The sequence below is a fragment of the Mytilus edulis genome, chromosome 1 (genome assembly GCF_963676685.1).
Source record: "Mytilus edulis chromosome 1, xbMytEdul2.2, whole genome shotgun sequence".
In the NCBI taxonomy this organism is placed as follows: Eukaryota; Metazoa; Mollusca; class Bivalvia; order Mytilida; family Mytilidae; genus Mytilus; species Mytilus edulis.
The window spans coordinates 20,392,523-20,417,061 of NC_092344.1; the positions used below are offsets into that span (position 1 = coordinate 20,392,523).

Consider the following 24,539-nt stretch of genomic DNA (forward strand, 5'->3'; position numbering starts at 1 on the left):
TTGCTATAAAAAGAATGTTTTGCCCTTTACTTGTGTTTTACAGACACTGAGCCATTCAAATTGGTTTATGTTCTTTATATCAAACCTTATTCTACTCCAATTTGAAAAAAATTACATAACTGCTTTTGTTTGAGGGAAAGATAATTCCAGTCACATTGAGCTGATGTCAATGGTTACATCATAAAACTAAATGATTTATTTCCTTCCAGAGTTTTAAAATCTGATACATGACTATTATTCTACCACTGTTGTTGCCTACAGTTTAGCGCATGCAAATATCATTCTTGTTAAAAATCATAACTTATCCATCAGTCGGAGTGGAAAACCAAGATAACTCATTCAAAAGAAGGGCTTAATATAATTTTCACCAGTTTATCACAAATATCCTGCTACAGGAACGGATCTCTGTATGCATCAAGTCATGAATTATAATTATCTATAAAACAAACTGGAGAAATGGATTATGTTTAACGCTGACATGCAATTTTCTCCCAAAGTTAGACTTTATTCCAATCTCTATTTCTATGTAAACTATTTCTGACGATATAGCATGTTTCTAAACATTAGAAGAGTAATAACAATATATCAACTGTACAACTTAAACAGTTCAATTCCTTCTTAAGAAATTTATGTTGATGGAAAAATACTGAAGATAATAGGTTTTCTTAAACTGTATCAGAGGCTGTTAAATATAACATCTATCAGGAAATAGCTGTGGGAAAATAAAAGAATAAAACTGGCAGTCATTCAATTATAAGCTCACTTAGATGTAAAGTACAGGTTTATTAAATGTTGAATACCATATAAAATAGCTGTTGACTACCAAACATCATGTAGAGGGTTCCTGGTTATTATTTTAAATTTTAATTCATTGAACCCATACAACCCTTCCGCAACACCTGAGATCTCCCCCAGTTTTTGATGGGATTCAACACCTGAGATCTCCCCCAGTTTTCGTGTTACTTTGTCTTTAGTTTTCTATGTTGTGTCTTGTGTACTATTTTATGTACAAAAAGTAAAGATTTGAGATTTGAATTTTTGAAGAAAGTTAGAAATATCTATTCCGATATAGATAATATGGATAATTTGGATAAATTGGTTTTATGTCTTTCGTGTCCGTCAATTATGCAGTATGCTGCTTAATTTGTTAAAAAGACATGGTCACTGTCAGGAGGGTGGACTCAACAATTGTATGATAGATACATATATGTATATAATGTTTGGTTCTTTTGTTGGTTTTTTCTGTATGATGTATTGTAAAATTATTATGTTGATTTATGTATGTCTTCAACCCATATGTATAAAATGTGCATTTATATATTCAATAAAGATAATTAATCGACAGTTTGTCTTTTTCTTATTTAGCTTTGGGGTTGTCAGATTATTTTTGATTCCAAACTAGTTTTTACATCATGGTTTATAATTGACAGGTAAACCAAGGAAGGAAATATAACTGACCAATCACATTCAAGTATTTGTTGATATGCAAATCATTTATTAAGGAATTATTATTTCTTATGCAACAGATGACACAAAATAAAATCTTAATCGAGAAAGGAAAGGGTGTGTTCAATCAGTAATACTGTAAACGTTCAAAATGTTAAAATTGAGTTACCAACTTAAATGGATAGTTGTTGACTTTTCTACAAAGATAAGTTTCATGTGCTATGAAAATTCAAAAAATTCATTAGAATTATGATGCTTCAAAACTCAATTTGAGATTTATTCCAATAATAAACCTAACAGATAGTTACATCATTAGAATCTTAGACTTCATGACATTTTACAGAATTATGGTGCTAATTTCTATACTTTTCATCATAATGTGAAAAGTGTAGTAGGAGGTTACATGACCATTTGAAAACACAGATTAAAATTTCCTTTTCAACAAATTTTCCAACATGGTTGACATTTAAGTGCCTTTTTCATATGACATGACTAAAAAAGGATGTTTAGACTATGGTGTCATGACGTAAAGAAAGAGAAAAAACTCAACAATAAATTGTATGACCTTTACTGAAGAAATAAAATAGCCTACACCTTTTTCATAAGCCTACTGTTTCTATCTGCCAAGATGTATAACAAAATAAAAATTATGAGATGTGGTATGATTGTCAATGACTATAATCCAACACAGTTCAAACAAAGTGAATGTAAGCAATTTATAGGCAATCATACTGCTGGAGGTGAAATGCATTTTACTTTAACCTTCTGTTTCTACCACCATTTCATTTCCTTACTTTTTTCAGCTGTTTTTTTCTCTCACAAGCAAAAAAACACTTTTTCAGCTGTTTTTTTCTCTCACAAGCAAAAAAAACCACAACTGTAAAACTATAAAGCCCATACACTACAGGCATACCAGGGGATAAATTCTACTGCATTTACACAGCATTTAGTGAAGTGCCTACTATTCTGTGAATGACCGATATTAAATTCTATTTATTTTCCATTCCTTTTAAAGTTTCATCAAATGTTTCAACTGTGCTGTGGCAAATCAATCTTAGACACTGTTGCTTGCTATAAGACTTCCTTAGAATAATTTGCTTTATCATGACATATTGGTTTCTTTTTAAGTAAGAAAATTTACATTACGTATATGCATGATTTAACTGATTATATATAGCAATATAAGATTAATATCATTGTGTGTCATTAAGGTGTCAGACACAATTTAGCTCGGAATTATTTCATCAAATTTGTCAACAAGTCTACTTCAAGTATATCTTAACATCTTAATTAGAGAGAAACACGCCAACAAGGTGTTTGTTAGGATAATTATGTAATCTTTTTATCTCTTTTAAGAAATTGCAAAGCGAAAATCAATAATTTTTAATATCTTGCATAAAATGCATTCAAATTGTGCACTTTATTTTTTGCTTATTAGAAATTTGATATTTATAATACAAAAAGCCGAAATATTTCATTTAAGCTTAAATGTGACATCTGCCCAACGATGTATTTAATAACACCTATGTCGCTATGATCATTTTAGTTGTATAATATTACATGAATTGCTTATGGTTTACTCCTTGTTATCGGAATTAAATTATTGACACCAGGAGCAACAGTAGGCGACAAACTATTATTACCCTTTTTTCCAAAACACCCACCAATTATCGTGTCATATTTTAAACATTTAAATTAAAATTCTGTATTCTGAATGAACACTGAACTTCGGGAGTTGTGAATGAAATTTCTCTCTATGCGATACTAATATTGTCCCTAAAAATTTTAATAGATATTTGAAATTGTTTAAAGAATTGAATATGTTTTCTTTCTTATAATAACAAACAAAAAACTCTTAGTCTGTCATATGATAATATGTAAAGTCATGATGACCAGATATATTTTCAATTTTTAATCAGAGAAAAATGGATACACAGCTGATATATACATTATACAACCTTATTCCAACATTCCAAACATATAATACTAATAAACAGCAATTTATAAGAGCAATAACCATATTTAAGAGATTTTTATGTTGGAAAGTAGCATCTATCTTAAAAGTATTGAGAAATAACAATATATCAGAGAAATAACCATATTTCAGAGAACTACTCTGAAATTATCATATTTCAAAGACCTACTTGGAAATAACCTGTAAACCATATATATCAGATATTAAATTAACAGAAATAAGATAACAGCTTAGAATTGCCATATTTCAGAGAACTACTAGCAAATAACCATATGATACATGTATCAGAGAGATTCCATATTTAAGAGAATTACTAGGGAATTACCATATTTAAGAGAACTACTAGAAAATAACCATATTTCAGAGAACTAATAGGAAATAACCATATTTCAGAGAACTACTAGGAAATTACCATAATTTCAGAGAACTAATAGGAAATAGCCATTAATTCAAGAAAACTACTAGGAAAGAACTATATTCAAGAGAAGTACTTGGAAATAACCATATTTTAGAGAACTACTAAGAAATTAGCATATTTCAGAGAACTACTTGGAAATTACCTTTTTTAAGAGAACTACTTGGAAATAACCATATATAAGAGAACTACTAGGAAATTCGTTTGTTTCAGAGAACTGCTAGGAAATTACAATATTTCAGATGACTACTAGGAAATACCATATTTCAGAGGACTACTAGGAGATTAGCATATTTCAGAGAGCTACTTAAGAAACTACCATATTTCAGAGAACTTACTAAAAAATAACCATATCTTAGAGCACAACTAGACAATTACCATGAGAACTGCTAGGAAATTACCATATTTCAGAGAACTGCTAGGAAATAACCATATTTCAGAGAATTGCTAGGAAATAACCATATTCATGAGAACTACTAGGAAATAACCATATTTCAGAGAACTACTAGGAAATTACCATATTTCAGAGAACTGTTAGGAAATAACCATATTTCAGAGAATTCACAGTTAGGAAATTACCATATTTCAGAGAACTGCTATGCTTCACACCTAGCTCTGATGACTTTTAATTTAAAAACAACGGTAAATTTGCTAAGAAAATAAATGGAATTATTTAAGCTCCTATTTTTTTTCACTTTCCTTTGACAGTTTAGATGAGACTAGTCTATTGATTAAAACTAAAGCAAGTTGTCCCAATTATTGATTATCAGAAAAATTCTAATTAAAAAATACACTTTCCTGTCTTAAAAAATAAATTAGGAATTTTGTTGTCATGCAATAAACCTGGTAACTAACAAGAAAAAGCTTTTATAATTGGAAACCAAATACCAAACAACAAGGAGTACATCATAAGTTTTAATCTTTGTTTTTAATCAGAATGATAAATTCACTTAAACTTTATTATCGAAATATTCTCATATCACAATCAGTGCAAGTAAATACGAAGAGAATATAATGTCACATGTTTAGAAAACGTAAACTGTCTTTTTTTATTGTCGCTGTGATAAAAGAAGCCTAACATGGTAATTCTTTTAAAATGAATATGTTGAGTTGTTTAAGTTAAAAGGTATCAATGGATGGTAATATCATGTATCCAACAAACTCAATTATTAAACCAATATCAATGATGACATTCCAGCAAAAACAGCACAATCAGCCCAGGAAAGAACTAAGAAATGTCCAATTCCATAAAAATCTTTAAATAAAAAAAATTGTCATTCAAGTCAAATTTCAAACTTAGACCAGATGTGATATTTTTTTCAGTCTGTAAATTGATGCAGTTATCTTTAAATTTAAGCCTTAATTCAATATTATAAACTTTGAAAAGAAAGCCATCAGGGACAAAGATAATATTATTGTAGCCTAATTAATATTGATTGTATTGCCTAAGATGGTTTATTCAATCGTTTAAATCTGCCTTTATTATTCTGAAGAATTAATGCTGCATTAGTTTGAATGAGAATCAGGTCTAAAAATGTTCTCACTTGAAAACCAAGAAAAAAGTCAATAGAAATCTTCACTAAGATTTTACGGGAGAATTTGGTACAAAAAACAATATAAAGATGAATGACAAAACCTGATGAAAAAAATATTTTGCAAGACAAACTATAATAATTCCATAATCAACCAACTTACAAAGGTTTAACCATTTCAACAATTTACTTAAAATGTTGTAAAATAAATCCTACAATAATTACTGATTATCACATAATTCATACATTTTAATGTTATAACACCATCCCTAATGACAATGATCATTATAACTGTCACATAGCCAAAGGCTAGTTTCATCATTAGAAATCTGAAGATAATTGTATTAAAATGTTGCTTTTCAATTCAATAATTGATTACTGCCCTTGTGGCATTAAAACTTTTACACTGTTAAAACCCCTACAGATGGCTAACTTGTAGAAGTTAAAAAAATGTTTTTATAAACTCTTACCTCACAAAGGAAATAAAATTATTTAATTTCTTAGCAAAAATAAAACTAGAAAAAAATGGAAACTTAAACAAAATGCACAATAACAATACATAATACTTCAGGTCCAATATGCAAACCATTTTAAACTCTTTACAGGTGAGAACAGAAAACAGTCAAACATTTTAAAGGGATACTGATTTAAGGAGCCTATGGAAGATGAAATCAAATGTTTGAAAGACCAGTTTATCAGCCAATATTGTGAAGGAATACCAGTTTAGAAGCCTTTGGGGATTAACTATCATTAGGCAATAAGATATGTACTTAATATGAAGATTGCTGTTTAAGCTTTATGAAATAATTAATTTGATGTTATGGCTACAAATCTTTTATAGCAAACATTACATAAGTATAAAGAACGGATTTCCAAATATTAGGGATTTTTCTGCTTTCTCAGATTTACTTACAACAGAAACATCATTATGATCATTGTAACCATATATCTTTTTATCTAACCATTGTGAATTTAGTGTTGAAATAAGAAGATGCTTTGCATAAGTTAGACAGCAATCCAACAGCACAAAGAACCGAAGGACATCTAGAGGTCAACATAATGGTCTTCAACATTGGACCATTAGACAATTGTTTCTTTCATATCATATGTGAAACTCATTTTGAGTGTGGAAAGTAAGGTCACAAAATTGGGAAACATTCAAGTTGTGTTATACCTAAGACAATGATGCTAATTCTTTCCTAATCACAGGTTATTCTGTACTTTTTAAATGAGGCCTTGTAACGATCAATACCATTACGGTAAGAACACTTCCTCCTTCACAGTTTACAGGAAGACAAATGGCAGTCAACAAATTAAATTCAAATACAAATTTAATTTAGAAACAAGGTTTTCCAGTCCTATTTTACACAAATAAACTATTTTCAAACTGCACTTAATGAAACCATTAAAATTTGTTTACCTCCGCTTTTAAAATCTTTTCCATCAGTGATTGGCTGAGTAATTACAAACAGTAAGTTACTGGTATTACATAAATATTCATTCTTATCAGTAAAATTAGGTGTACAACTGCAGCAATAACACATAAATACAGCACTGTCAAATCTATGTTGCAGAGTCCATAATCTGATGGGCTACTTAAAGTTTTTAACTATAATTTTTACTATAATCAATGTTCAGATCTAGAAGTAAATATTTTCCCATGATTGAAACACCTGTTATGAAATATGATGTAAACAGAAAATAAAAAATAAACATCCCATGGTCAGATTCCATAATTTCTAAAAAAAAAAATCTTGTTGCCCTAAAAAGATGTAGTTAGAAAATATGATGCTTTTTATTAAAATATGAAACATTGCTCCAGGTCTGGTACATAACACTACAGGGAGATAACTCTGTAGCTAGATGTCCTTTAATCACATTCTATTGAAAGGAAATATTCAGCTTCTCAATGATCAAAATTAGTGTTTGTCAAACTGCTATATATCCAATGAAATTACCGTATCTGATAAAGTGTTTGGTTGATTTTTTTAATTTTATATTTTTATATTTTTGTCAAACTAAGGGTCATTTTGTCATTTTGTGCTTGATACACCCTTGCCCTTATTAGTTCAGGAGGACACTCTCAAGATTTACCAATAAAAATAAGACTGACATATACTGTCACAATGTGTCTTATGAAACCTACATCATTCACAAACATTTCATAAATATTAAAAACAAATTGGTAACCCAATCATAATATTATTATTTTTTTTACAAATAAATCCCTAAGGAAAAATACATTCCATTGACATGAATGAAATAACTTAAGTTATCTAACTAATGTAAGGCAATCACTCAAATCATACAAGTTCGCCCCTCCACATATCCCCCACAAAAAAAATTGAAGTAAAATTTAAACAGCCTATAGTTATTAAATTTACAAGAAATCAATTATCTATTTAATTGTCAAACTACAAAATTAGTGTTCCAGGGATGTTTTACAAGTCACATGCAACTCTGTTTTTCAATATAATGTGTTTTTTTTTATTAAAATCAACAATGCATTTGTACCATTAGAACAGATGAAAACTTTAACATTGTACCTTCTGGTAACCACTAATGAGTTAACAGTATTTAAAATGAATGGATCACAGGCAAAATTCTTCTGTCTTTTTAAAATGATTAAAATGTAAAAGTTTCTTAGATTCCCCAAACTGTTGCTGTATCTAACATCGAACAGGATACTAGGCAACAAAATGCTAACCAGAATAAACACATGGGTGAACTTTTCTTTATATATATTTTGTGCTTTTTGCCTTAATTCCAAGAGTATCTTACTTGTTTATTCTGAGTCTAATTCAATTTTTTATGTTCAGATTGGTAAATATTTTAATTTCCTTAGTTTATTAAAAAGGAATTGAGTTGGTTTCCCATTCAAACACAACTCCTGCAAACCTATACAATAATGCAGAAAATGACTAATAAAAGGACATAGGAGATACAATGTACCCTACATTGGGAAAGCCATCTAGAAAGACATCTTATGTTACCAAAATCTAGTAGATATATAGTTCCCTTTCTAGACCTCAAGCAGAGAAAAGGGCCAACTTTTATCATCAAATGTCCATCACCGTATGCATGTGACGATGCAATGCAATGATTACAAAATAATCCTCATAAATACAATACCACAGCATTATGTAGATATAAACAATAAGTATTGAAACTTTAAACATGATCAGGTAAACATCAAAGAAAAGATGAAACAAATCGTTAAACAGGTGTTCTTCAGGTAAGTATAACTTCAAACAGATGTTATATATCATATTTAAAAATTAACAAAAGATAGCATGTGAATTATGTTTTAAATAAAGAATTAAAAAATTGGATTAATTTCAACAAAATAAAATGGGTATTTAGCATTACATGACTTAAGTTCAAAAAGCAACAGCTGAACACAGAATAAATTGAAAACTTTAAACCTAATTAAAACTAGTAAATTGCTGTAAAACACAGCTGGATGGATTTTTACTAAATATGACTACCATGTTATTAATTTACAAAATAAACAGATGCAGTCTCTTAGTACAGCTTTTAAACTGATAATAAATAGAGGAATTATAGCCAGCCTATGCTTGCTTGCTTGCTGTGGTTTAGTAACAAGATTAAGTTTATTCAAGAAGAAGAAATTTTAGCTTATACAACAGAGAGAGCAAAGATATTTAAAGATGATGATGTGTTATATATCCTTTTTTCAAACCATTGTCAATTGTTTTTGATGTCAATCAAAGCAAATTTGGGATACTGGTATTTGTCAATGAGACAGTAACCCAACAAAAAAAAAAGAAGACTTGCAGAGATCAATAGAGAGATTTTTTAACAACAGATGTCTTCATTCCAAATGAGTCCGAAAACAAGAAGTGATCATGTTTTAAAAGATCGATTGAAAAAAACAACCTGATTCAAATGACACGAAAGATATCCATCAATTTGTATTTCTTCTTGAGATGTTTCTTACAAGTGTTACCTGAATACCAAATATAAACTTGAACACCTCAGATAAGTAGACTAACACCTCCCCTAACTTACAGTAAAATATGCTTGTTCTCACCATTTTATTCCTTATTTGATGAAAATAACCCAAAGTAACAAATAATCCCATTATTTTGCATTTTTGTCAATTTCCAAGGAAAACAGGTTTAAGTCAATAAAATTTTAATTGCATTGAACTTCCATTAAATGTTTCTGAATTCGAAAAATCCATTACCCATCAACTAAATATGTCATTTTGAAAATTAAAACCAGATTTCAATTTCAAGCTTAATTAAATTGGTAGAATAATATTACCAAATCTACCATTCATATAACAAAAAAATCCTATTTTATACAAAAACTAGTTCAATAATAAATAAAAGGGAGTTGTGGTCCTCACAATAACTTCAAAAGAGATCAGAAATATGAAATGTGATAATAAAATTTAATCTTTATAAATGATGATATGAAAGGCAACCTGTTTTAACATTCAAACATCAAATATACAGATAAGATTATCAGATAGTGAAGATTCAATCTGATGTGATCTATACATATTACATGTAACAATCAAAAAGATATATAAACATACATCTTCAAAAGTAAAATTTAAAATTTACTTTCAGCATATCAAGGTATATATTTGCTATTCTATCCATGCAATATATATGCATGAACGTGTGGTCCTCCGTCAGTTCTTAACATCACTCCAATCTGTTGCCCAGGCTTCGTGTAAGCTGTGTTTTGGATTCATAAAATATGACAGGATGTAAATCTTCAGATTATAAGAATCAATTTCCATTTCATCAAAATCAATATTTTTTTGTTAACAATTTGATCCTGTGAAAGAATTGAAGTCAGATTTCCTGCTTTACAACAAATTTAATAAACCTTACCTGTTACTATGGAAATAATAAGCCACCACCAAATAAACAAATCCGTTAAATACACCAATTTCCACATTTTTGAATTTTTAATCCACTTTCTCCATTAGATGGAACAGTTGTCTTGAAATTTTATCTTTTTATAATCATCCTCCAAAATTCATTCTCTAATCTGAAAAACAGAATTCAATATGCTCGTCATTAAGAAATTTTCCTCCCTTAGGCTATCCTTGAGATCAATTTGTACGAGAGAGATCTTTACTGCTGGAGAGAGCCAATCAGGGTAAAGTCCATGCTTATGGCACACGATGGTGACAATGATGTATTAAGCGATTGAGTCACACTCCTTATAGTATTTTAAACCATGTGTCCTTTAAATTTTCTTTTCCGTTTTTAATTCTGTCATAACACTGAAAATATTTTGCCGATGACATTTGTATCAGTTACTTTAACCTTTTTTAAGGTGTTATGGTTATGTATAGTAAATTGATTTCAAACACTAATCGAGTGTTTTAGCTGCTGTGACAAACAGCAACGCATTATGACGAAGCTTTGTTTCCTGTGTAATTGCATGTGACTCACGACCGAGTTCTCTAATAATCTTGATCAAAATCTTAGTTGATCAAATGTATGCCTCATTTGGTTAAATCATATCCTCAATTGTATGCTTTTGTTGACTTAAATGAGCTATGACAAAATAACAATATTTTTTTTTTCAATTTTCAATAAGAATAATTTGATATGGACCTCAATTTTCCGGAATTCTAATTTATTTTTACGCTTTATAAAGAAACGATTTTATTTCTACAATTTGTTAACGATTTAAAAATTAAATGTTTCCAATTGAATACATCAGGTATACATGATGAAATATTTAAGATAGACAATAACAGTGGGTAAATTGATGTTTCACACACTGTAGGTAATTGTTATCTCTTTGAAAACATCAGGTAATGTTTCAAATTAAAATTGAATAATTAAATTGTTTCTATTCATCATTGCCCTGTGATTATTCAAGCAGGAGTTTTGCAAACACATATAAAAGAGAACGATGGAAAATGAGTAATTAAAAATTGATAATAATGTTTTCAGTCTAGTACTTATTTATATATATTAACATCAGAGACTGTGAACTGAAACATCACAATTAAACAACTATGTATAATTTTATGAAAAATTGAAACATTGCAATTTAATTAAATATAGTTATATATAAATTGTGATGAAACAGTTCAGACTCTTCCATTTTTCATAAAATTATAGTAGTTGTTTAATTGTGATGTTTCAGTTCAGATGGTCTCTGATGTTTGTAAACATACAATGTTTAATTCAATTTAAAATTGAAGTGTGAAAAGAGGAATAAAAATACAAAATTCCGAAAACATCTGTCCACCTATGAACACAAGAATAAAGCTGTACAACAAGTCCTGTCAATCCAGATCAAAATAACAGATAGAACATTATTGTTTAGTAAACTTATAATGTTGACATTATCAGTATTTGTATCATAATCATCAAGGAAAACTGGTTTTTGATTCAATCTTGACTGATGGTTCACTGAGAGACCTGCCCAGCTGTTGATATAGCTGTCCATGCATAACAATAATTGTCTACTGTCAACAATAGAAAAAAATAATTCATAAAGTTGATATCACAAAAAAATTGATATCAATAATTCATAAATTGTTTTTATTACTGAAATATGATATTAACAAAGTGAAATGATTTTATATGAATAATGATGCTAGCGAATGATCCAATATAGTAGTCTTCCTTATTATAGAGCAAGGTTTTATATGGTATATGTCTGTGATACAGTTAGCTGCAGAATGATTTTGACATTGCTAGTATTACTTAATTTAGCTATAGACAGAAATTCTGTCCTCACACTGTTAATTGCAGCTTAGGCCAAATATAGTACAGACACACAATTACAGACTTTGTTAAGTTTTTATTTAGATCTTTATTTTTGTGGTCTTACACACTGCAACATATGGGTTTAAATTGCTTGCCTTAAGAAATTTCTTATCAAAAGTTTATTTTATAACTTTACAGGGATTCCATTTTTTTATTACAGATCTACCTGGCACATTGCTTTTAACTTTTTTCAATAACTGTAATTGTCATATAAAAATTCTTAGACATCTTAATTCCAAATAAGGGATTCTATTATAGTCCTTAGTGTCCTTCAAGCAAGAGACAAAATAAATTCATAAAAAGAAATAAAAAAATTCTTAAGAAATATTACTATGACATTACAATTTCCTGTTGCTCATGTCAGCCACAATTAATCAGAAACATTTCAATGACAACCATCAATATTCCAAGGACAAAATGTTTACCGACACACTTCAGCCAGGATATTACTGTACACTTCTATGGACACATTCTTACAATCTTTGTTTAAACAGAAACAATTCCTTTATAATAATCCTTACTACAAATATAATAAAAAGTCAGATTAAACCAATTCAAGCAGTGCATAATTTTATGTCAAATCAGCTATTTTGTCTTTCAGGAAATCTGGACAATTGTCAACACATGCATTTTGGAGATCAATTTTGTCAATATTTGAATAGTAAATCAGGAAGAGAGGTAAATGGTTCAATTCTAGGGATTAAATATGATGTCTGTCTCCCGACTATGTTGGTGATCTGAAAAATGGAAAGAATCATGATAAAACCAATGTTTTATTCAAAAGCAGAAGTCAGTCAAACAGTTCCATTAGAGATACTCAAAGCACCCCAAAAAGTTGCATTTACTTTGGTTCGTTCATTTCCTTCATCAGCAGAGAACAAATAAAACAAGAATGTGTCCATAGTACATGGATACCCCACTCGAACTTTCATTTTCTATGTTCAGTGGACCGTGAAATTGGGGTCAAAAGTCAAATTTGGTATTAAAATTAAAAAGATCATATCATAGATAATATATGCACTAAGTTTCAAGTTGATTGGATTTCAACTTCATCAAATACTATCTTGACCAAAAGTTAAACCTGAAACAGGACAGACAAATGGAGGGACAAGCGACCAGAGCAACGAATGGAGGATTAGCTTTATAGCTAGAACGAAAAGTAAGAAACAGGACAGACTGACGAATGGAGGGACAAATGAATGGACAAACAAATGGAGGAACAGCTTTATAGCTAGACCAAAAAATAAGAAACAGGACAGACAGACGAACGGAGGGACAAACAAACAGACAAACGGAGGGACAAACGAACAGACGAACGAATGGAGGAACAGCTTTATAGCTAGACCGAAAAACATAATGCCCCTAAGTGAAGCATAAAAACCTTTATACTATGGTTAAAAGGGAAGTTTACAAACTAACTGTCAATTCTCCCTTCTTGATTCCTACGTAACTTTAACTCCCCCAATTTTTAGGGATCCAGTGTTGCTGAATCATCACTTTTTTATATATTGTTTTTATGGACTATTGTTGGTCTATCTTTTAATTATTTTTTTTTTGCCAGGGTTTGTTTGTTTGTTTTCTTATGGTTTTTGTCTACCTTCTTGAAATAATCTGCCCTCTTTTTCAACAACATCAACAAAAATTCAAGAAAATATACCCATAATAAAGCATATAAACTACATCTATCTTTATATTGTACCACAGTATTAGAAAAGACATATGTGCTTGCTAAGAAATCTAATACCTTACCAAGAATTGTGGCTGTGCTTCCAGTATAATCCTAATTGATGTATCTAAATACAATCGGTATCACAATCCAATATATAAGTACTTAACAATAGTCCAAATAAGCCATAGAAGATTTTCCATAGTCAATACAAAGCTTAAACAAAAATACAATTTATACTGAATCGTACTGTGATCAGAATCAATTGAATCTCTTCATATACTTCAAATGAGCCGAAAAACCAATACTCTTATATATTTCATCTCTTTTCAATTGAAACCCATTAAACTTCATAAAGTATCCATACTTGCTTGCACTTGGATAAATATTCTAATAATTCTGATCAGTTTTTCGATCAAAATCAATTAAGCCTCATTACGATCGTAAGTTAAAAAAAGTTGCTGATTTTATGTAATGAGAACTATACATGTCCTATGTAAATAGACATTATCTTTGTACATCACTTCAAGTTATAAGCCAATCAATATGACCCTAACAATGGAATCTTGGACCAGAGAGAGTTAGCGTGCAGGTGATTTCTATACACTGTCGCGTGTTGTCGTGTGTTGACAATCAATGATGCATACATGGATGACTTCTCACTCATTACATATTACGACAATGAGATTTCATCAAGAAAAACATCCCTCAGCTTGTTTAACTTTATTTCCTCAGGTGAAGATCATTTTAGATGAAAATTGATTTTACTAAAGAGTTCCATCTCTATAACCAATATAATAATACTCTTGTTCACTTTAAAATTTTCTGTTCAGATAATTTCTAACCCTCGAGGGAGGCTGACATGAGTCTGTAAATAGCTGTTTGGTTCTAAAAGCTATTTCACAAGTTAAAGACGTGATCCGATTAAGGTCTGGATGTTACAAGTCTTTGTTCAAGGTTTATAAGGTATAATTAAAGTATTTATAAACACCAAACCCCCCTCTGCTACAGTGACACCTGTAAATTTTTCAGAATACAAAGGACTGCCAGTTTTTACACCTTGACAATGATAATTATAGCCCAGTGATGGTCATTGCTTTTATATAAAAATAAAGACAATTTAATTTTGGTTTGACCAGATAGTGTCTTTGGCCTCTGGCTTATCAGTGGTAGATAATCAGGTCTGACATCACATTTTAGGCATGATCATTGATAGTAGACATGGGCACTGATCCACTCATTTTTAAAAGGGAACCATATGTCCTAATTCAAACAAATTGTTCTTAAAACAAAAAAAGGGGGGGGGGGGGGGTCCAACCCTTGGATAAGATCCTCCACTGTTGAACCAGATCACAAATAGACTAACAAATTATTCTTCCATGTAGTAATTTCCTGGACGTAAACTTTCATACTGTTTTTCAGCTACTATGTCACATATAAATCATATGACATTAAGTAAATGTTCGAAAATCAAAGGCCTTTACTTCCTTTATATTTTATTTTTAAAGAAACACTTCATATTGACTCTTAACTTCATTGACAACAGAAATAACAATTGGATCAAGATGATAAAGAATCAATTGAAAATGGGGTCATCTTAGTAAAGTTTATGTTCTCTAACAAATAACTGATAAATAATAACAATACAGTTATTATTATAAAAACTAATCATAATTCAAATTCTTAGTATTGCAACCATGGAAAGACATAAAGAGGTCAAAAAGATAAAAATACAATACATTCAATAAATAACTGTAAGGTAAATCAATTAATAATATCTAATTATAGTTATTCTTTTTCTGCACTTTTAATCCTTTAAATCAGTTCCGTGATACCAAGATGACACCAACATTGGCAAGGATTTACAAGAAACCAATGAAGCTTAATAAATCAATACATTGAAGACTGCAACTCAGATCAATAAATTTGTTAAAAAACAGCCAAAATATGACATGATTAATTTGATGTTTTATCAACTGGAATAAACAGTCAATCAACTGGTTTTGTATTGAAGACAATAGCGAAATTTCTACTCTCCAACCTTCCATAAATGTGAATTTGACAAAATCCTTAAATAATCTGTCATGAAATGTCATACAGCTATCTAATTGAACTGTCTAATTTGTCTTTTTCTTTATTGACCCAAGTTCACCACTACAATGTAAAAATCTATTGACAAATGGCAAGATGTCCAGTAATATTCTCTCTGTCTTAGATTGATTTTTGCTGAAAAAAATGCAAAATAAATACTGGTCATTTTGTCTGAAATAAATGACAATCGGTGCACAGATAGCACTTTAAGAAAGAAGATGTAATTATGAAAATTTCCATTTCAGAAAATGACCAGTTTATATCTAATCCTGTCCAATCGACTTCTTACCAGAAATGTCATTTTAATGTGAGTTGAGAAATGTCCATTTCCACAACTGATGTATTTGTGATCCGTCAGTCCGGAGAAAGCTGATAATTCTGATGTATTCTTGATCCTAATGGATTACCACGACCAAATCCCTCTGGTAATTACCTCACAAATTCTATTAGATTGGCTTTAACTAAGTGTTTACTTTGGCTAACAAGTCCACATCTGTGGTCAGCAAGAGAGATTTTCTCCCTCAGTTAATACTGAATCTCTTGAATTCATATCTTTAATTGAAATATCAATAGCCATTGTCCTTGCCCATAACAACTATTTCAAGCTGCTGGTTCAATAAGAATGGTATTAGTGTATAGAAATGGTACTTATTTATTGGATTTTTTCTTCATTATAAGAAAAAAAAAGAATTGAATGTTATTTTAATATTCTGCCATTTGAGACTGTATGTCTGAGAATTTTTTACCAGTTGACCTGTCTGTTAAGTGATAGAAAAAAATCTATTCGGTTATTTTTATTATCCGACTGCTTATAGGCAAGAAAGCAGTTTACAGCAATGGGAAAACAAAATTTTATTTGGCTCACCTGTGAAACATGAAATATGCTAAACTTTAAATGTCAAGGGCCTATGACATAGGAGGCTTGGGACAAGTTATCTCCATGGAAATGAGATGTGCCACACTACCAAATATTATAATGTACCATTAGTGCTTTCCCTAAAACTGACCAAATCACAAACTTTAACATTGTTAAAAATGCTGTGGTCAAAACTGATGCCCTCAACAGCATCACGCCTTAGTCTCTGTGCAAAATGATTAGCCTATAAATAGCTACTGTGCTCTTGACCTTTGACCCTAAACTCAATAAGAAATGTCCTCACCCAGTGAGTCTATATAAAACCAAATTTTGTTAAAATTTAAACATATTGTTTAAAAATTAATATCTAGAAACAAATATTTTACAAATATTTTATATAATAATAACTGTTGTGACCTTGACCTTTGACCCAAATGTGTAAAGGTTAACTCTCATCAAATGAGGCATTGTCAAACCGGTAAAGATTATGGCTACATAGATTTTGTTCAGAAACCAACGACATGCTGATGTCTTGAAAGAATTTATCATACTACTAGTGAAGTTTGACTAATCATTAAAACAAAATAAATATGACCAAAATAAAACAAAATAAAATGAATTCAAATTACTTAACTTTGATTGTATTCATTAATTTCAAAATAATCTGATAATATCAAAAACAGAATCGATTGTTATCATCATTTAGCTTTCAAAGACAGATCATCTATCATCAGAGATATTAGATATTACGACATTATGTCTATTGGTATTACAGACAACTGAATACACAAAAAACATACATGATTACGTCTTTAAGGCTGGTACACTGTACATATGAATGAAAGGACCAGTAGGGTATACATAAATTTAACTGTAAACTAACAACAACCAGGTGCTCTGCAGGGCGCAGCTTTATACGACCGCAAAGGTCGAACCCTGTACAGTTGGGGCAAGTATGGACACAAGATTCAAGATTGATACAGCTCTGAATTTGGATTGTGCTCCAATTTTTGACATTATACAAGTTTCTGATAGAAAAAAAATGTCAAAATCTTACAAATCTATTGTGCAATATTGTGCAGTTAAAGATTTCTACTTCAAACTTTTCAAAAATTTGGAATTTGAGAAATTTGGGGAAAAAAATGAAAACTGCAAAAATTTTTTTTGCGGTCTTATAAAAATAACCAAAAAACATCTGAAGGCATCATACATTCTTGACAGGTGACTATATTACATGTCTGAGTTCTAAATCAACTTTAGTCTCTAGAAACTATATGAGCTCAATGTCAATGTAACCTATTTAAAATAATAATTGCTATGCCCTTGAGCATATTTTCTGTCCTTGCTAAGAATATTACCTAATTACAAGTATACATGGCCTGGTACCATTATTTTGTACAATTTCGCTCCAACAGTACCAGTGTTTACACAAAAACTGTGAAAAAGAATATGTAATTATCCCATGGGATGTAAAAATGAATATAATTCTATATAATTACAAAATCTATAGAAGTGCAGCTTTATTTACCCTCAGGAAATTATTTTTTTCGATTTCAACGATTACAATAATTTTCATTAACTTTTACATTTGACTTTAGGCACAGATCAATTATACTTGCAGGAGGTTATTAAGTTTTCATCCAATCAGTCCTCAAGTATGATTGAAAGGTCTGACCACTGACCATCACACCGGTCACCATAGATATTGATTCTGTCAACACATCCAAATGTCTTTGTTTTTATAAGATGATAGTGATGATTTATCATGGAACAATAGTTACTGTGATAGATTGGACCAAAGTATTACTTTCACACAGACTATAATACATTAATAAAAGTACCATAAAAAATATGAACAATTAATTAGAAATATAATAGGAAATTCATCTTATTCGAGTCAGATATAAATCATTTTTGTAGATTTAAATCTCAATCAATAGAAGAATCAAATCTGTATTGTATTTAAGTATGACTTTCAGTTGAAGTTAGTTGTCTGTGTAATCAAAGTTCTAAATGTAACTGAAGGAAGAAAGCATTGAACTTTTTTTTACATGTTTACTGACCTATGGTTAAATCCTTGGTATTCACTTGAACAATGTGTGGTCAAAAATGTTTAGTAGTCTTATGATGGTACTCTTGTCCAAAACAAAGTTTAATCAAGAGTCACTCAACATTACATTTGAAACATGACCAAATTCTTAAATAAATTGCTCTATGGTCGGGTTGTTGCTGCTTTGACACATTTCCCATTTCCATTCTTAATTTTATTTCAGCTTATTTCTTTTCTGTTTGTATAATCATACTATAATGTGAATTATACATTTTAAATATTTCAATTTTGATGTACAAATGAAGTACAATTTCTATAGGATTGTTTTAACAAATTTTTGAGTGAATTCTATGAACTTTTTTAAAACTTATTTGAATAGTAAGTTCTGAAGCGAATAAAATTATAAGACAAAGCTCTAAAGTTAGTCATCTTATTATTGCTTTTGGTACTTTACATCTTTATTTATTTATAGCGTAACAGTTTCGATGTCTTATGTTTTACTCTGAATAATTAATAAGTATAAGTGTGTACTTCTCTCTAAGTTATATTACATAACATTATAAAACAAATCATGCATTTTTATTACACTTTTGAGAATTATTCCTGCATATATAGTTATAAATTTCAAACCTATAATGTCTACTTATAACAAAAGTACCACTATAAACTTTAATCAGTGTCTAAATATTTACCATGGAATATAACTTTTTTCCAAAAAGCTGTTGATATTTCCAAAACAATCATACCAAATGACCCAAGAGAGAAGGCCAATCAGAGAAATATTAAGTATATTCTACAATAAAAGAAGCATTTCCTGATAATAATGCTATCTAACTACAATTGTTGACAACAAAACAGCCACTAAATGTCTTACTACAAATAATACCACTCGAATATGAATGTCTAAGGACAAACTTAATTCAACTTCATTTTTACATTGTCACATTTGGTATCGATTTCTGCTTCCATAACTTGATTAGTTTCTGTTTCCAGCTTATGATGGCCATCCCATGAGACCAGAAACTTGAGAAGATTCCGTCAAAGCTAGATATGTTGAGAGTGTTGAAAGCTAAAATGACCCTCATTTTTCAAGCAAACCATTCAGTAGTGACTGTGAAAAACTGACAAAAATGTCACACTATTAAAATTGCTTCAATTAATAATTTATCTCCTCCATCTCAGGTGTTTTGTCATCACATGGTGACTGGTCAGGTTCTGGACGTCATAGCATATTAGGAAATAATAGTTTAAATTGCCTACTAAATTTTGAAAGATTAGTCAAATATTACAGGAAGTCAGACTAGTTATTTTTTTAGGAATCAACTTTAAATTATTTTATTTTAGTGGGTATCAATTTTCCTGGAAAGAGGAAAAAATTTATATTCCTGCTTATATATAAGGTTTTAACCAAGCTCTGCTTACAAGTGGGTCTCATTGGGGTCTAAGTGTGACGCGGGATTGCCCATTTTTTTTTGTAAGCGTGACACATGAAAGTCAAATTATTGTGCCGTGAAAACGGGAACTGAAGTCTAGCAGGACACAGGAAATTACAAAAAATTGAGAACTGCTTACGTACATTGTGTAAGTGGGATACGGGAATCTGACAAAACAGCAAGCGGGATCCGGGATCAGAACCCCCCAATGAGACCCCCTTACAAGCCTATTTATTTTTATTTTATTTAGTTGAGTACAAGTATTTTACTTCTGGGTTCAGTAGTACCTTTACAAAGATCATAACTATCCCAAGAATTATAATCAATACAAAGTAATCAATTAGGATTACACAAGATGGACATTACCTGTAATTATAAAGGAGTGGACAATATTGGAGAGTAAGTACTGCATTCCTTAGCATAATCTTTATTCTTGGAATTGTGATTTAAAGAACATCTATCATAAATTTCTTTAATGTCAGCTTGGTTTCTCCTCCCCTCCTCCTTTTTTTTAAAGGAACTGGAAGTTTAACTGCGAAAAATTGTATATGACAAAAGGAACTCTCCATGAATTGCCTACTAGTATTTTCAACATATCAGAAGAGCATTTTGGGACTTGAGGGATATAAATCTTATAAGGGGTCAATTGCTGATTTTGTCCATGGAACTTTTTTGTAGATCTTATTTTTGTGGTCTTTTAAGCTGTTTCAAGTTTTCTCTATCTACTATAGCTTTCAAGATGATAATTAAAAAACTTCTGAAATTTGGAAAAAAAATACATCACAGGGGCATCAACTCCAAAATGGATTGTGTACCTTGAAAATTAGAGGAGATAGACCACTTTCTTCATATACTTTTTATCCTGTAGGGTCAGTTTTGCTCTAACTATTTTAGTTCTTGAGATAAGCCAAAAACTGTGAAATTTTCTATTCAGGGGCAATAACTCAGTTTTCCTATTTTTCCTAAAATTTTGTATGAGAAACAAAATTTTCTGTATCTACTATAGTTTTCATGATAATAACAGAAAAACTTCAGAAATTTGAAAAAAAATTACATCACAGGGGCAACAACTCCAAAAAGGATTGTTTACCTATAGACCACTTCCTCCTGATACTATTTACCCTGTAGGGTCAGTTTTGCTCTTTCTATTTTAACTTTCAATATGAGCCAAACACTGCGAAATTTTCTATACAGGGGCAATAACTCCAAAATCAGTATAACTATTTTTCTTAAAATTTTGTATGAGAAAATGTTGACCTGCTGCTCATTGTTACACATATCAGTATTACCCTGACTGCTTTAGCTTCTTTATAAAAGCCAAAAACTGCATTTTTTTCATTTTTTTTTTTATTCAAGCAACAGCAGCCATGTTTGCTGACACATCAAATCCTAGAATACGACTCTTCAATTAAAAGTTTAGTGACATTTTGCCCTGAATTTTTAAAGTTTACAACAACAGATGATTTCAACAAAAAGCAAGTGATGATAAAAGCTCACCTGGCCTTTTTTAAGTGTACATATGAATAAAATAAAGGTAGAGTATACTTCAATGAGAAGGAAACCCAACAAAAACAATATTTTAATACGTAACAAAATGATATATCATATATACCTTATATGTATATGTAAAGCAAAACAGTTTATAAGCCGAATATGATCAAAACAACAATCAAATAGTTCATTGTCCTGTTTTTGTCTCAAATTGTCACCTTCTCCAGACATAAATGTGTGATGTAATTCAAGATGAAAATAGGACTGATGAAACCATTCAACGATTTTAAGTAGCAAAGATGATCTATGTAGACGAATCAAAATCAATTTTCATATTGTTTTAATATCCCCAATAATGAAAAACGGTGTGAAAAGAGGTGTTTCTAACTCTGGCAGAATTACAGAGTGAAATATCTGTCAGAATTAGGGAGTGAAATATCTGGTAAGATTAGGGAGTGAAATATCTGGCAAGATTATAAGGGAGTGAAATATCTGGCAGAATTAGGGAGTGAAATAAGGGAGCAAAACAAGAGGATTCCCTCAGTGGTGAAAAAAAGAAGTGCAAAAAATAAGGTGATTCCTCAGTGGTGGAATAAGGGACAAGAGGTTGTTATCTAGTAGGTGAAATGAGGGAGTGCACATGAGTTGATTCCAGATGTGTTTGAATCATGGGGTGCATAAAACATGGTTTTCTAAGTTCATGAATCAGGGAGTGAACAAAGGTATTCCCTCAGTTGTGGAAATATGGAGTTTATATCTGCTGTTTCCTGTGAGACAGACCGTTTTTCACAAATCTCCTAAATGCACTTACTGGTAATCTCTACAGATCCAACACTGCAGCAAAAATATCAGATAGCAATACCTAACTGTATGAATATCATACATTACCTAAATATGATTCTGAAGTTTCATAAAACAGAATTATGCTTTAAGAAATTATTAGTTTTTCTTGCAGAAAACAAAATCCAATTGAAAGAATTATCTACTAACCAATTCTACAAAATCTTCCTTACCTCCTGTTGGCATCTTAATTTAATCCAGTACCACAAGATTTACCATACTTTTTATGTCTAGTCTAAATAAAGTCATCAACCTCTTATAATGTTTCATGTGACACCCAACTGTAATAGGATTTTGTTTGGAACAATATTAACTGTCAGATCTCATGCCACTTACACTTTCCCTTTTTCATATTATAAATAATATATATGAGCTCTGAAACTAAATACCCATTAAAACTTCTCAAATCTATCTATTTCATGTTTGCCAATCATAAATTAGATTAGGAACATTAAAGAATCGGCTCATTATTACACAATGGCGATACTGTCACATCTTTATACTTAGTGTCAACGGAAGACATGTCTTAATTCACTAACAATTAGACGTACCTGTTAAACTATCTAGTTAATTGATAAAAAAATATTTTTAGGATCCACCCAAAATATAAAGATCTACCCCAAGTGGTACATAGTACATTATGATTAGTTCAACTTAGTACAATTAGATATTTGTCGACAAAAGAAATGTGCACATTTGGTTGTTTGTAAATATTCTGGTCTATTTAAATTTAAAGTTAAAAAAAATTAAAACAGTGGTCCATAACGAAAATGACATCTTTGCAGTAAAAAACACCTTTATCAAAATAGTGTAAATTCAGAAATTTTCTTAGTGTCTTTATTATTGCAATTCTTAAACATCATGAACACAAATGCAGAATTTAGCATTTTCAGGCAATGCTGCAAACAAATAATCATTTTTAAATTTTAAAATGCAACTTTTTATTTTTGCAAAACTTTTCCTGTAGCAATTTTCACAATGATAAACAGGGGCGTAGCTACCCGGAGGCACGACAGCACGTGCATCCACGTCGTTTTCACAACAAACAAAAAACACAAAAAAACAAAAAAAAAGCAGAAGAGAGAGAGATGAGTTGGTCAATCGGAATCGGAGACTTTTGGTGTCTTTTCCGTCTATCCCGGATATAAGTTTGACAACCTAGTTACAAGTGTTGATGAAGCTGTTCATTCAGAAAAAGATCGTAGCTCCGAAGTTGCGTACACATTGATTCGGCATGCAAAAAAAGAAATGGCAAAATAAAAATTTATAAATTGAATGTTAAAGGAAACAGTCGATGAAATATCATTAGATAACGACATTTGGTTTCAAAATATTTTTTTTTTTGGAGATTATGACAAAATCGGAAGGTTACTTGTATCTTTTACAAGATTTTTACTTTTGAATTTGTAATACTCAGTCTAAGATATGTAGTTTTGGAGCACATTTTACAGTGTACAGTTCATCAGTTTTGAATGAGATGTACCAATCGGCATTAGAATTATCAGATCCCTTCGATATCGTTGAAAATATGCCGAGGCGATGTGGTTGACAGACTACCGGAGCCAATCACCCTGCAACCACGCCAAAACAGTATTGGAAAGTCTCATTATTTTTTGCGTTCATAGACCATATGATAAGGCAACTGGAGAGTGGGGTCGCGTCAAGTTATCAGAAAATCGCTTCTTTGTGCTGTATCTGCTTCATCGTGTTGTAGGAAATATTACAAACGAACAAATCTCAATATTGTGGAAACATACCAAACTGACCTAGCATGCAATTTTTGAGGAATTCAATCGGGAGGTCGCTCGATGCCGAACACGTACGCTGGTTTATAACATCTCGCTAGTGCTACCATGCCATGATATGGCCCTGAGATCTATCAGTCACGGTACTACGTATGTAATTGAAAACAAATGTACGATCAACAATGAACAACGAAAGTTACATAGCATTACTGCATATTCATCG

The 24,539-nt window shown here is 30.6% G+C and overlaps 1 protein-coding gene across 5 annotated transcripts in view; it reads right to left on the minus strand.

Annotated features, from left to right (window-relative positions):
• LOC139526816 (neuroglian-like) overlaps positions 1-24,539 on the minus strand; it is a 124,899-nt gene that overhangs the window by 52,005 nt on the left and 48,355 nt on the right. For 4 of the 5 annotated variants that reach the window (XM_071321970.1, XM_071321982.1, XM_071321977.1 and 1 more), the window contains one exon: positions 10,240-10,399. In XM_071321970.1, coding sequence (XP_071178071.1) covers positions 10,240-10,306 — 67 coding nt within the window. In that variant the 5' untranslated portion in view covers positions 10,307-10,399. Of the gene's footprint in view, positions 1-10,239; positions 10,400-13,893; positions 14,350-24,539 lie in introns of those variants that run through there. The other variant, XM_071321988.1, reaches the window with a different exon arrangement.